Source organism: Apium graveolens, unplaced genomic scaffold (assembly GCF_009905375.1).
Source record: "Apium graveolens cultivar Ventura unplaced genomic scaffold, ASM990537v1 ctg2319, whole genome shotgun sequence".
NCBI classification, from domain to species: domain Eukaryota; kingdom Viridiplantae; phylum Streptophyta; class Magnoliopsida; order Apiales; family Apiaceae; genus Apium; species Apium graveolens.
Window position 1 is genome coordinate 10,425 of NW_027417600.1, and position 13,847 is coordinate 24,271.

The 13,847-nt window shown below is 34.5% G+C and overlaps 1 protein-coding gene across 1 annotated transcript; it reads left to right on the plus strand.

The window, feature by feature from the left end:
* Window positions 1–789: 789 nt before the first annotated feature.
* Window positions 790–2,320, plus strand: LOC141700419 (F-box/kelch-repeat protein At3g23880-like). Its single transcript, XM_074504197.1, has one exon. It carries the CDS (start codon window positions 813–815, stop codon window positions 2,178–2,180), a length of 1,368 nt encoding a protein of 455 aa, XP_074360298.1. The 5' UTR covers window positions 790–812; the 3' UTR covers window positions 2,181–2,320.
* Window positions 2,321–13,847: the final 11,527 nt, after the last annotated feature.

The following is a 13,847-nucleotide window of genomic DNA, read 5'->3' on the forward strand; positions in this document are numbered from 1 at the left end:
AAGATTTTTTCAACAGAATATTCCAATAATGATCATCCACACCAATTCTCAGAAACCTGATCAGTTACCAATCGGGTTCTATGATACTTTCGTGACAAGACTGAACCGAAACCGAAAAATGTAATTAAAGTATATAGTTTCAGTTCAGTTTAAGATTTTAAGTAATTTATTTGGTTCGGTCGACGATTTTAAATAATTTGTTCAAGCGATTGATGTGTTTGATTTGTTAGAAGCTGGGGCCTAGGCCCATTTGATGTAATGAATAGTTAAAAGTGCTAGGCCCAATTATGATGTAATGGGCTATGGGTAATTATGAATAACTAGCTTAAATCCTGTGTAATGCACGGGTTCCGTTGATATTTAAAAATATTATTTATCCCGTCATATTATAATTTTAAAATATTTATATATATATATATATATAATAATCATAAATTTGTAATTAAAATTATAGGATAACATGTGTTCATAGTTTTTAGTTTAACAACATAGCAGTTTAGGAGATATATAATACTATTTATTTATTTAAAAGAGGATAATTTGTGATTGTAGTTTAATAGTATAAGTATAACACTATGTTCAGTAGTTTAACAATTTAGTAGTTTTGTGAATATATAACACTACTTATTTATCTTTTTTATAACAAAAAAATATGGATAATCGTTAACACTACTTATTTATCTTTTTAATAACAAAAAATATGGATAATCGTTGTACAAATATGATTTTAAAAGTTTTGCTAAAAGGGACGGAAGGAGATATGTAATGCACGACCTGTAAAGAGCTAAACAAAAAGTTAGGGTTCACAAGCCATGACAAACATGCACCCCATTGAAAAAAGTAGGTCTACGAAGAAGAAGAACAAAGTGAGGCTATCAGGCTTTTTCCAGGCTCCGCTCAGGAAGCTAAAATCCTCACAAGGTAAATTGTGCTACAAAAAATCTGTCCACAGTCAGATTTCGAATAAAACTAGTAATATTAGTCAGATGATCTTGTTTGACAATCGTTCCCCGATTCTTAAAAAGCGCAGAAATATGCATGAAAGTCAGTTAAGTATGCGGAGTATAAACGACTTACCTGAAGAATTACTAGCAGAAATTCTCAAACTACTTCCTGTAAAATATATATTGCGGTGTAGGTGCGTTCAGAAGTCATGGTATAATCTCGTAGGATCTGACATGTTTATCACACTTCAGTTAAATTATCAGAAGATTCCTAATGACCATTATCCTAAATATCTATTTTTCGAGAATGATTTTACTGATGTGTTAACATTAAGGTATGATGATGTACAGTGTGAGGAATACTGTAAGCCAAAATATCCTCCGGGACTGGCTGGTGAGTCTGCGTGGCGTGCAGTATCGTATGGTTTAATCTGTGTAACTATGATTTTTGAGTTTCGTGATTGTACTAAGGAAATATATCTATGGAATCCTCTTGCTGAAAAATACAAAACTCTCCCAGATTCTCCTCTTTTAAATATAGAGACTCAGTGGAACGCTTTAGCTTTTGGGTTTGTACCAGAAATTAATGATTATGTTGTGGTACATATTGTCAAACCTCGTTTGCATTTGGGACGCGGTGAACCTGACCCCCATTCAGTCATCATTGGTGTTTATAGTCTAAATGCGAATTCTTGGAAAAAAATATGCCAAAATAAGGTTTTTGTTAGTGACATTAACTGGTTTGACGCTGTTTTCATTAATGGTGCTGCATTTTGGGCAGCGGTTAGTTTGAACAGGCGTAAAATAATTCTTTGCTACGATACCAAGACAGACAAACTTCGTGAAATCTCATTGCCTAAATGTAGTAGTGGTAGTCACACTATTCATCTACTTGGTCAATCTATTGCTTACTTTGTTTGGGACAAACGATATGAGTATTTTGAAATCTGGATATTAAAATACTATTCCATTACTGAATTTTCATGGGAGAAGAAGATGAGTATTCGTCCAAATGAAGATATTGGTGTGGGAGTCATGGGTGTAAGGAACAATGGTGAACCAATTTTTGCAAGATCATGTAACTTGATTTCGTATAGTCTTGATAACCACTTGGCAAAGAATTTCGTTGATTCATGGGATAGTTGGACTCCTTTTCCATGTTATAAGGAAGGCTTTCCACCACCCTTTTCCATTAGGCCTTTCGTGGAGAGTCTCGTGTTACTTAATATTGATTGAAGTGATACAACTAAATATCGAGTTGGAAGCTTTCTTAGTGAATGTGGATTCCTTATGAATGTCGCGGGTATGTTTTTAGTTTGTTTGATTAAGTCGATCACTGTATGCTCGGGTTTTGCTGTTTAACTGTGTTATAGGTTTGTGAGTGATTAGTAGTTACCATTATGACAAAAGTTTATCAATAATTATTCTAAGCTTTTTTGTGCTTTTATTTATCATTTACTCTCCTGTGCATATCATCCTTCGTGCATTTTCCTTGGGAATATTATTTCTATAGTTTGTTCATATCAAAATTACACAAAGCACTCACACACGCGCACAACCAGAGAATCACGGGTACTATTGATATGGAATTACAAGATATTAGAAGGTCTAAGCTACAAAGACTGCGAGAAAGACTCAGATCTCAGGGGTATGCAAAGGAAGAAACGGGACATGGCTTCCAATATACTAGTGATACCAAGAACTTCCACCACAGTCAATATACCAGAGTCTAATGACACCAGATCAAAGAAGAAATTCAGGAATGGTACCTGATGCAGCCTAATTCTCCTCTTTATCTGCATTTGCAATCTTATCATTTATATAGCTACAACGCTTTACTTACTATAATTCACTGGAAAAAAATGCATTAATAAACTCGCACTGAATCAGTTGTCAGTTTCAGTTTCTTATGTTTAAGGTGGCATTTACTTGATCATTATTATTCAGTTGTCGAAGTTTCTTTTTCTTTCATAATAAATCAAGCTATTCGAATTTTGTATGATGCAGTGTTACATTTTCTTGCTGATGATAACAACTGGGACAAGGGACCTGTATTATGTTTGCTGTCCTTTTACTCGGTTGGGGGTACTTGGAAATTGGAATAACAAATCATTAATTGGTTTTTTAATTTGATGTGCCTCTAAGACCTCTTTATTGACATTGCTGGTAAAACATATATAATTTAGGGAGATTCCAAAGAAAATTGCAGTTGTCTCTTGCCTTTTTCAAATTTAGTTCTTTTCAGGAAAATTGCAGCAATTCATCTACAATGATTGGGAATAATAGCTCAAGTTTTAGATTATTGTAGAACACTATGAAGTGTGAAATATTAGGTCATCTTGCCATGGTTCGTCCATGTCCTTGCATAGATTGCCTTTACATCCAATCTTTTTGCAAGTTGCATAGATTCCTAGTAAGTACGCTCCCTTACACCTTAAGGTTTTAAACGGGTTGGAGGTTGACAGAGAGGCTATGTACATTCAATTTAATCGTAACCACTCTTGGTAAGTAAGTCCTAGTTAACAAGGTCTGTCATCTGTTTGGTATATTAACTGTGGTGGAAGTCCTAGGACGGTTTGAACATAGACAGACAAACCTAGAATTTGCAGACAGCAACCTCATATAGAGATTTAAGCATAGTTTGTTGTAGCTTCACTCTGATTGCTATGCTATTAGCATTTAGTGTTGTTGCAAATTTTTCATAATTGTAGCATGGCACCAAAATAATGGATATTTAAGATTGTTTTACCTGCAAAATGTTCCAATCAACCATGCATATGCCAGAACATGTCGTGAAGGCTCGCAGTTTCATTTGGGTTCAAGTTCATAGAGTGTGTTCACAACAGTGTCTTAACTCTAGGGAGAGAGAGTTGCGAGAACTTATGTAATAACTATTATAATGTTAATGAATTATTTAAAATATTATAATGTTAAAATAAACTAAAAAATATTTAAAATCTCGTTTTAAATCAAAGGTTGAACCAAAACCGCAAACCAAACCGCTGGTGCCGTTTGTCCGAATTCTCAAACCGCAACCGCAACCGCACCGCGTAAATCTTAAACCGCGCAAACCACACCAGGAAAATGCGGTGCGGTACGGTTTAAGCGGTTTGAGCGCTTTAAGAAAATAATAAATTTTAATGCGGACGATTTACAATTTTCAATACATCAATAAATAAATTAATAAATAAGTTTCAAGTTGATAGTATTACTTCAAAATACAATTTTAGTACATCTGAACCATAAACTAAAATTTCTAATTTTGTTTGGCATACACTAGATAAAATTTCAAATTATATTAGTCATTGACAAAAAAAACAATAAACGGTAGCATCCAACCATCCACTGTAAGCTGCAACATTGCTACATAAATGCTTATTATATATATTTGTTTATATTATAAAGGGACAATAATAATATATATTTATTTATTTATTATAAAGGTACAAGACTATTATATATATATTATAATAATATGCGGTGCGGTGCGGTTTGAACCACGGGAGCAAAGTCCAAAACCGCAAACCGCACCGCACCGCACCACGGGGTTTGACAAAAATACAAACCGCGACCGCACCACGAAAAGTTTAAACCATGCGGAGCAATGCGGTGCGGGCGGTTTGTGCGGTTTGATGAACACTTCTAAAAGGTTCTCTCATTCCCTTTTTAAGGAGTCGTTTGGTTCATGAAGGGGTATCGGGTTGGAATCAGGAATAAGTTTAAAGTGGTATGTGGTTGAGGTATCATTTATGATATCACGTGTTTTGTTGAGTGCTGTAACAAATATGTTTAATTTAAATTTTGTAATCAGTAATTTTATTAATTAACATTATTAATTTAATTTATGCTATTAATATTTTTTAAATTTATGAATTTATTTTTACATTAAATATTTGAATTTAACTACTGAAACAGTGATGAAAAATAAAGTTAATTCCTCGTACCAGTGTCTTATACACACCTCCTCCCTAAGTTATGAAAAATCATATCCGGGAGTTTAAGGAATATATAGGGTTAAAGAAAAAAAAATCAACCAAATTTCAAGTATGGGGTTGGAATTAACGAAACTGATACCTGATTCCAGCAACCTCCGAACCAAAAGGTTTCTATCTACAACCTTAATATATATATATACCATTTTTAAGTGACAATTGCAGTAATACAAGGTTGTTGGACAGTTTCCAGATGTGACGAGAATTATTAAATTGGTAATAACTCTGAACGTACGCTTTTGAACTTGAATTTATTTAAAATCAATATTTTGTATAATTTTAAGTATTCTTTTAATTTTGCATAAATGAAGTTGTGCATACCACTCAAATAGCATCAAAATAATATAATTTTGAATTACATTTCTTCGTACATTTAAAAATAACTTCAGATGATAATCTGTGTCTGCCTCGCACGAATCGTTATCCTAGTTACTTTGCGAATACCGTAAACTAAAATTTAAACACCCCATTTTCAGAAGAATGCTCTATTCCTAACCTTAATCATTTTTTTTACCATTTCTATCATAACAAATTTATTCTCCTTCAATTTTTATCAAGTCATCCTACCAACTTTTATTATTTCTCATTAATTTTATTCATTCCATTTCATTTTTCCGGACCAAACACAAAACTAGAGATTTGTTTTCATTCCATCCACGGTATGATGGGAATATGCCGGATTTAAAGGTGATGGAAGTTGATAACTAGGAATTATATTCTCCTATCTCGGATGATGATGTCAACGGATGATGAAATCAGTATTTATCACATCAGTTGATCTTTGAAGAGGAAAAGGAAACAGGAACTCAAGTTCGTGAAGGACTTTATCTCAGAAGCAATAGTATAGATTTTCTTGTTGTTAATTGAATAGGATTCCTTATACATTACTAGTTGTGCTCTATATAAAGCACAAATTAGGTTCATGCTATAAGTATTGTGATATTATTATATCTTTTGCATAATCTAACAGCTCTCAAGGATATTTGTTCATCCTTTCGAGAGAGTATTTTTGTAATAAGTTTTTATAAGTTTAATATAAAAATTGTTGATTCTGTTGAAGCTTTGTCTAGTTGATTATATTAACTGTATTCACCCCCATCTATAATTGATTAAGGGCCTAGCAATTGGTATCAGAACTTGCTGTTAACGTACAAACAGTTTAAGATTTGAAGATCAATCTATAATGGCAGACAAAAAAGAAGAGACACAGAATCCTGAAAGTTGGTCATCAATATGAGTAGGTAAGAAGCAATCAAGGTGCCCATCCTGAAAGTGCATGAATATCCAATCTGGAAAGTCAGGATGGCCATGTGCTTGGAAGCCACAGTTTCTGAATATTTGAACAGGATCTATGATGGTCCTCACAAACCAATGAAGGTAGCTGTTTCGGTTGCAGGAGAACCAGAGAAGATGATAGACAAAGACAGGAAGGACTACTCTCCTGAAGATATCTCGTATATCATGAAGGATGTTAAGGTTAGACATATCCTGCACAGCAGTCTTGATAGTATTGTGTCCAATAGAGTCATTGGATGTAAGACAACAAAAGAGATATGAGATGTTTTTGAAGTACAGTGTCAAGGTACAACTGTTATCAAGAAGAACAGGATTACAGTACTTACTCAAGAATATGAGCACTTTGACTCAGGGGACAATGAGTCCTTAACTGAGATCTATGACAGATTTCAGAAGTTGCTGAATGACTTATCCCTTGTCGACAAAAAATATGATTTGTAGGACTCAAACCTGAAGTTCCTACTTGCTCTCCCTGAAAAGTGGGACTATAAAGTCACATCAATAAGGGATAACTATGTACTTGATGAAACTCCTCTAGATGAGATCTATGGAATTTTGAAAACTCATAAACTAGAGATGGAGTAAAGAAGCAAGAGAAAAGGATCAAAATCTAGACCAGTTGCACTCAAAGTTGAAGAGAAGCCACAGAAGAAAGCTAGGAGGAAAAGCTACTCCAAAGGGAAAGCCATGATTGCTAAGTCGGATACTAAATCATCAAATTCTGATGATGACCCAAATCCTGATACTGAATCAGATACTGAAGCAAGAGGAAAGGATCAAAATCTAGACCAGTTGCACTCAAAGTTGAAGAGAAGCCAGAGAAGAAAGCTAGGAGGAAAAGCTACTCCAAAGGGAAAGCCATGATTGCTAAGTCAGATACTAAATCATAAAATTCTGATGATGACCCAAATCCTGATACTGAATCAGATACTGACAGTAATCACAACAACAATGAAGATATGGATCAAATGGTTGTCCTACTGGTTAAGAGTTTCAAGAAGATGGTCTACAGAAACTTCAGGAAAGGGAGAAGATTTTCCATAAAAGGTTCCAGTTCGTTAAATTCTGATAAGAGGAATAACAGAAGAGATACTGATTGGAAGGAAGCTAGATCTGGAAAACCTGACAAGTCAAAAGAGAAAGAAGACATTAAACTCTGGACTAACTCAGGAAAGAAAACTCAGGAAATCTTAGAGAATGGTTGTTGGGGATCAGGATTAGGATATTCAGCTAGATCTAATTCTGATAAGAAAAATGGAGAAGAAATTGAGAAAACAGAACTAATAATAACTGATAGCAAGGTCAAATTGAACAAGGTTCAAATAAAGACCATTAAGTTTAATTCTAGTGCTAATTCTGTTAAGTCAATTCATGAGGAAGGTACTACATCAACATCTAGATCAAACTTAACTACTGAAAAGAGTGAACTAGTTCACACAAACTTAGTTAATATTGGTTCAATGACTCAGAAACAGTTTAAGCAAAAGCTGAAGGATTTATACATGAAATACAAGAGGAAAAGGTCTAGGAAAAATAGGAATGGCAAGGTAGGTGTTAATAAGAATGGAAACTATGCAATCCCACCTGATACACCTAGAAAGACCTGTTCAAACTGTGGTAGAACTAATCATCTTGCTAATTCTCGCAGGAAGAATAAAAAGATAAAAGTTGTTCCTTCTAAATCAGAGTTTAGGAATATAACAACTAGATATAAACCACATAATCCTTGTTTTCATTGTGGCAGTGTTTGGCACTCTATTTATACATATAAAGAGTATCACATTTTGTATTATGATTTTTATAAACTGAAATCCTCTTTAGTTAAAGCAAAATTTGTTTCTGCATGTATAAATACTGATACTAAGAATGTTAACATAAACTCTGATATGAAGTCTTTTGCTGCATATGTTAACAAAAAGGCCAAAGGATCCAAGCATGTTTGGGTCCTTAAAAACACTAACTGATTCAAATTACTGATTGCAGGGTGATAGGAGGAATGTTCTAGTCTTGGACAATGGATGCTCAGGACAAATGACTGGTTATAAATCCCTGCTATCATAATTTGAGGAGACAGCTGGCCCAAGCATTTCTTATGGAGATGGAAAATTAGAAAAAATCTTGGTATATGGAGAAACTAAAGTTGGAAATGTCATCATTGAAAATGTAGCTCTAGTTGCAGGACTCAAGCATAATATGATCAGTGTGAGTCAAATTTGTGACAGAGGTTACCATGCCAACTTTTACAAGGAGCATTGTGAAATTGTCAGTAAGTCTGATGGCAAGATCACATTGACTAGTGTGAGACATGCTATTTTGTATGAAGCCAGGGTCTCCACAAATTTTGAAAATTCAAAAGTTTATCTACTTAGTAGAGCATCTGTGGAAGACAGCTGAAACTGGCATAAAAGACTTTCTCACCTCAACTTCAGCTATATCAATGAACTTGTGAGGAAAGATCTTGTAAGAGGATTGCCCAATGCAGTGTTTACTCTTTATGGCTTATGTGATTCATGCTTGAAAGCCCAGCAAAGGAAGACATCTTTCAAGAGTAAAACTGAATCCTCAATTCTTGAACCATATCATCTACTTCATGTTGATCTCTTTGGTCCAGTGAATGTTATGTCTATTTCCAAGAAGAGGTATGCACTCGTAATTGTTGATAAATATACAAGATACACATTGGTGTATTTTCTACACACCAAGAATGAATCTCCATCCATTCTTGTTGATCATGTGAGGGAGCTGGAGAAAGGATCAACATACAAAGTGAAGATCATCTGAAGTGATAATGGAACGGAATTCAAGAATAGCTCTATGGAAGAGTTCTGCGAACTCAAGGGGATAAAAAAGAGTTTTCTGCTCCTGGAACTCCACAACAAAATGGAGTTGTTGAAAGAAAGAATAGAACTCTGATAAAAGTTGCAAGAACCATGCTAGAAGAAGCAAGATTGTCTACCTACTTCTGGGCTGAGACTGTGCAAACTACTTGCTTTACATAAAATGTTACATTGATCAACAAGCATGGAAAGAGACCATTCGAGATGGTGAAAGGAAAGAAGTCAAATTTGAAGTTCTTTCATATTTTTGGTTATAAATGTTTTGTTCTTAAAACTCATCCGGAGCAGCTGACCAAGTTTGATCTGAAAACTGATGAAGGAATATTTGTAGGTTATCCGTTGACTATAAAAGCCTTCATAGTTTACAATCTGAGAACAAGAACAGTCATGGAGTCTAAACATGTATCTTTTGATGATAAGAAGATAACAGGTCTAGAAGATGCAGATGACCATGACAAGTTGAGATTTGAAAGTGAAGTACCTTACGCTGAACTTTTAAATCCTGACTCTGATACAATAAGTCCTGATATCACTTAAAGCTCTGAGGTTCCACAGTATAGTGGAAATTCTTCTGATACTGAAGCATATGTTGAGGGGGAGCAACATGACACAAATCCAGAGACTATTGCAAGTGATTCAACTCAAGAAACATCAGTAGAAAGATCATCAGACTCATCTTCCTCAAACTCTGATGAGTCAAATACTGATAACCATGGGAACACTGATTCAGGGGGAGCATCAAGAAATAACAGTGGTACTACTCAAAGAAATAACATAGAATTCATGGATCAAGGGGGAGGTTCTTATTCTAGGAGTCAACTTCCATTAGCAAGAAAATGGTCTAAGTCACACACACCTGACTTAATCATTGGAAACCCTGATAGTGGTGTAAGAACAAGAAAAGCCACTCAGAATGAATGTCTCTACCATTCTTTTTTATCTCAAACTGAACCTAAAAAGGTTGAAGAAGCTCTACAAGATGTTGACTAGGTCACAGCAATGCAAGAAGAGCTCAATAAATTTGAAAGGAACAAAGTCTGGACTTTTGTGCCAAGACCAAAGAACAGATCTGTAGTTGGCACAAAGTGGGTATTCAAAAACAAAACTGACAGCAAGGGCATTGTTACAAGGAACAAAGCAAGATTATTTACAAAGGGTTACTCACAACAAGAAGGCATTGATTATGATGAGATATTTGCTCCAGTTACAAGGCTAGAGGCAATAAGAATATTTCTTGCCTATGCTGCTCACAAGAAGTTTAAGGTGTTCCAAATGGATGTGAAGAGTGCATTCTTAAATGGAGAACTCGAAGATGAAGTTTATGTTAAACGGCCTCCAGGGTTCATTGATCCAAAGTATCCAGATCAAGTATACTTACTGGATAAAGCACTCTATGGATTAAAGCGAGCTCCAAGGGCCTGGTACGAAACACTTGCTCTATTTCTGCTAGAGAGTGGTTTCACAAGAGGTACAATTGATAAAACTCTCTTTTATAAATACCATGGTAAGGACTTGTTATTAGTATAGATATATTTTGATGATATCATTTTTGGATCTACTAATGATAAACTCTGTGAGAGATTTGCAAAGCTAATGCAGTCCAGGTATCAAATGAGTATGATGGGAGAATTGAGTTACTTTCTGGAGTTACAAGTCAAACAGACTAATGAAGGAACCTTCATAAATCAATCCAAATATACTAGGAACTTACTCAAAAGATTAGGAATGCAAGACTGCTAAACTGCATCAACTCCTATGGCCACTGCAACCAAGTTAGATTTAAATACTGGTACTTCGGTGGATATAACTAACTACAGAGGTATGATTGGCTCACTCCTATATCTGACTGCTAGTAGACCCGATATCATGTATGCTACCTGTCTCTGTGCAAGGTTCCAAGCTGACCCTATAGAACCTCATATATTAGCTGTAAAGAGAATTTTTAAGTATCTCAAAGGCACCATGAATCTGGGATTATGGTATCCTAGAGATTCAGACTTTAAGCTAATTGGATATTCGGATGCTGATTTTGCAGGATGCAAAATAGAAAAGAAAAGTACTTCTGGAAGCTGCCAATTTCTTGGAGGCAGATTGGTTTCTTGGTATAGCAAGAAACAAAAATCAATTTCCACCTCAACTGCAGAAGCATAATACATTGTTGCAGGAAGCTGTTGTGCTCAGATTTTATGGATGAAGAATCAATTATTGGATTATGGGTTAGATTATTCCTCTATTCCTTTATATTGTGATAATCAAAGTGCTATTGCAATGACAGAAAATCCAATGCAGCATTCAATGACTAAGCACATCAGTATCAGATACCATTTCATAAGGGAACATGTGGAAGCTAGTATAGTGGAATTGGTCTTTGTTCCAACAGATCAGCAAGTAGCAGATATATTCACCAAGCCTCTCTGTGAAGCTACATTCACAAGATTGGTGAATGAATTGGGAATGATTTCAGGACAGTTCTCAAACTCTGATAATTAAGTCTGCTGATATTTTTGAAGCATGGTATCTTATTATGTGTCAGTACTTGTTAAATACTGATTTTTGTGCTAAATGTTTGATGTCATGATAACATGCAAAATGTGCTAAATGATCTTATGTGTAGATTGCATGTTAAACTATTAATTATGCTTATAAACTCTTTATTAGTTAAACTTGTTTTGACTAATAGTTTATATCAGTAGTTGTTAAATCCTGATACTAGTAATTAAGATACTAATAATGGTCAAACCATGATTGACTCTTATACTTCATTGGTTATTTTGAATTTATTCGAAATAAATTGTTAACAATATTTTTAATTAATCAGTGAGTGGGTGGAATATCTTTTAATTGCTTAAATGAGTTAGCTACTGATGCAAGTATTTGTTGATACTTGAGTATTTACATTGGGAATAGGAATATGAAGAGATAGATTACTTTTTGCTTGCCTAGATACGTGTAATCTGTGTATGCTTATTATGTCTAATTATTGCATGGTCAATCAAAGAGTCTCTTCAGGTTCTACCTTCTTGTCTATAAATACAACCCTCCACTCTCAAAAATTCTCACTGACCTGTCACTTCAATCACTTCTATTTCACGATTTCTTGAACTCAACTCCTCAACTTCTCAAATGTTCATGGCTCAACGTTTGTTTTGTACTTGTAATATTATTGGGATTTACTATCCAGCTTTCAAGTTCGAAAAGGGTCGTGTCTATTATGACCCATGGGGACGCAGAGTCAAGATTAATGATCAAATCTTCAGTTCTCATGAAGTTTCATCCTCAGTTTACGAGGAGTTGTCAAGTGATCAGCGAGTGGATCTTCAACTGTTTCAGATGGAAATCACCCTTGAGGATGAACGCTTAGCCGAAGAGGCTGAGCGAGAGAAACTTGACTTGCAAGAGAAAATTATCTCTCTCGCAAAGACTATCTCGGGGATTTACCACCGCCGAGCTCTCAAGAAGCAAGAAGAGATGAAGAAGAAAAAGTTATGATAGATTCTAGGAATATTCTAGTTCTTATTAGGACTATTTTCTTGTTTATGCCTTGTCCTTTTCTTTTTCATGGATAAATGAAATTATTCTATCTTATTTTGCTTCATTAAATGACTTCTTGATTACTTTCTTGTATGTGTGCTTGAATGTTATTAAATGTTAAATGTTAAATCAGTCTGCATGCTAAATATCAGATATTTTTCATAGTGCATATGAATAAACTAATCTCTGTTTGAGTTCATGTGACACTTCAGTACAGATTGAGCACTATAGAAAGTAGTTATTGTTAAAGAAGAATATTTAAGAAAGATTTAATTCCTAATCACTAAGAGTTATAATCTTTGAGTGTTGCTTATAATTCAAAATCATTTGAAACTTTCTTTTCTGATCAAGAAAGTTGTCCACACTTGATCTCAAATTTCATATATCTTATATCTTAAAATTTCTTCTTACAACTGAAACACTTGAATTCTTTTCTCAAATGTTGCCAAAAATCAAGTGACATAATTCTTGAATTTTGTTCACCACTCAGAAATAACATTTAGTTTGTTAGAGACTATTTTCTGAGGTAGATCTTGATGATACTAACATAGACACGGAGGTTTCATCAGTTTTTACTGAAGACTCTGTGATAGCTTCTATTAAACACATTCAAGTGTTAGTTCTTTGCAAGAAGAACAAAGGTTTGAGATCATGGTATATGATAGTAACCTGATCAAATTCTCTCCAATTCACATGGAGATTCTCATTATTGATGAACAATAACTGTCATAACCACAATATCTACTGTGAGTCTAATTGTGAATTCACAAGGTATAAATACTAGTGTTACTTTATCATCATCTATTTTAAGTACTGATTTAGTTCTTTCAGCATTTATAGTATACTTTTCATGAGATAAATCTTGTTGATATGATTACATCTAGACCTTTGTTAAGGACTACCTCTAGTTGTATGATCACAGATCACCCTTCTTTAGCCACTTCTTATTTCTGTAGGACAATCTTTCTGAACCTTTTTTGTGAGATGTGTGAAAATATTGAGAGAAAAACAGAATTTAAGAGAGGCGGGATCCTTCCTGGCAAAAGGAGAGGTAGATGAGAGAGAGGATTTAGTAATCCTTGTGAAAAAGCTCTGACTTTTAAAAGTCATGAGATGTGTGGTGTGAGGAGTAGTGAGACTACTATAAAAGAATAGAGAGAAATAAGTTTTATTTGCTATATGTTTGCAGATGCTCAGAGTACTAAAGGAACAGATGCTAAACATCAGTCTGTTGAATCTCAGGAAAA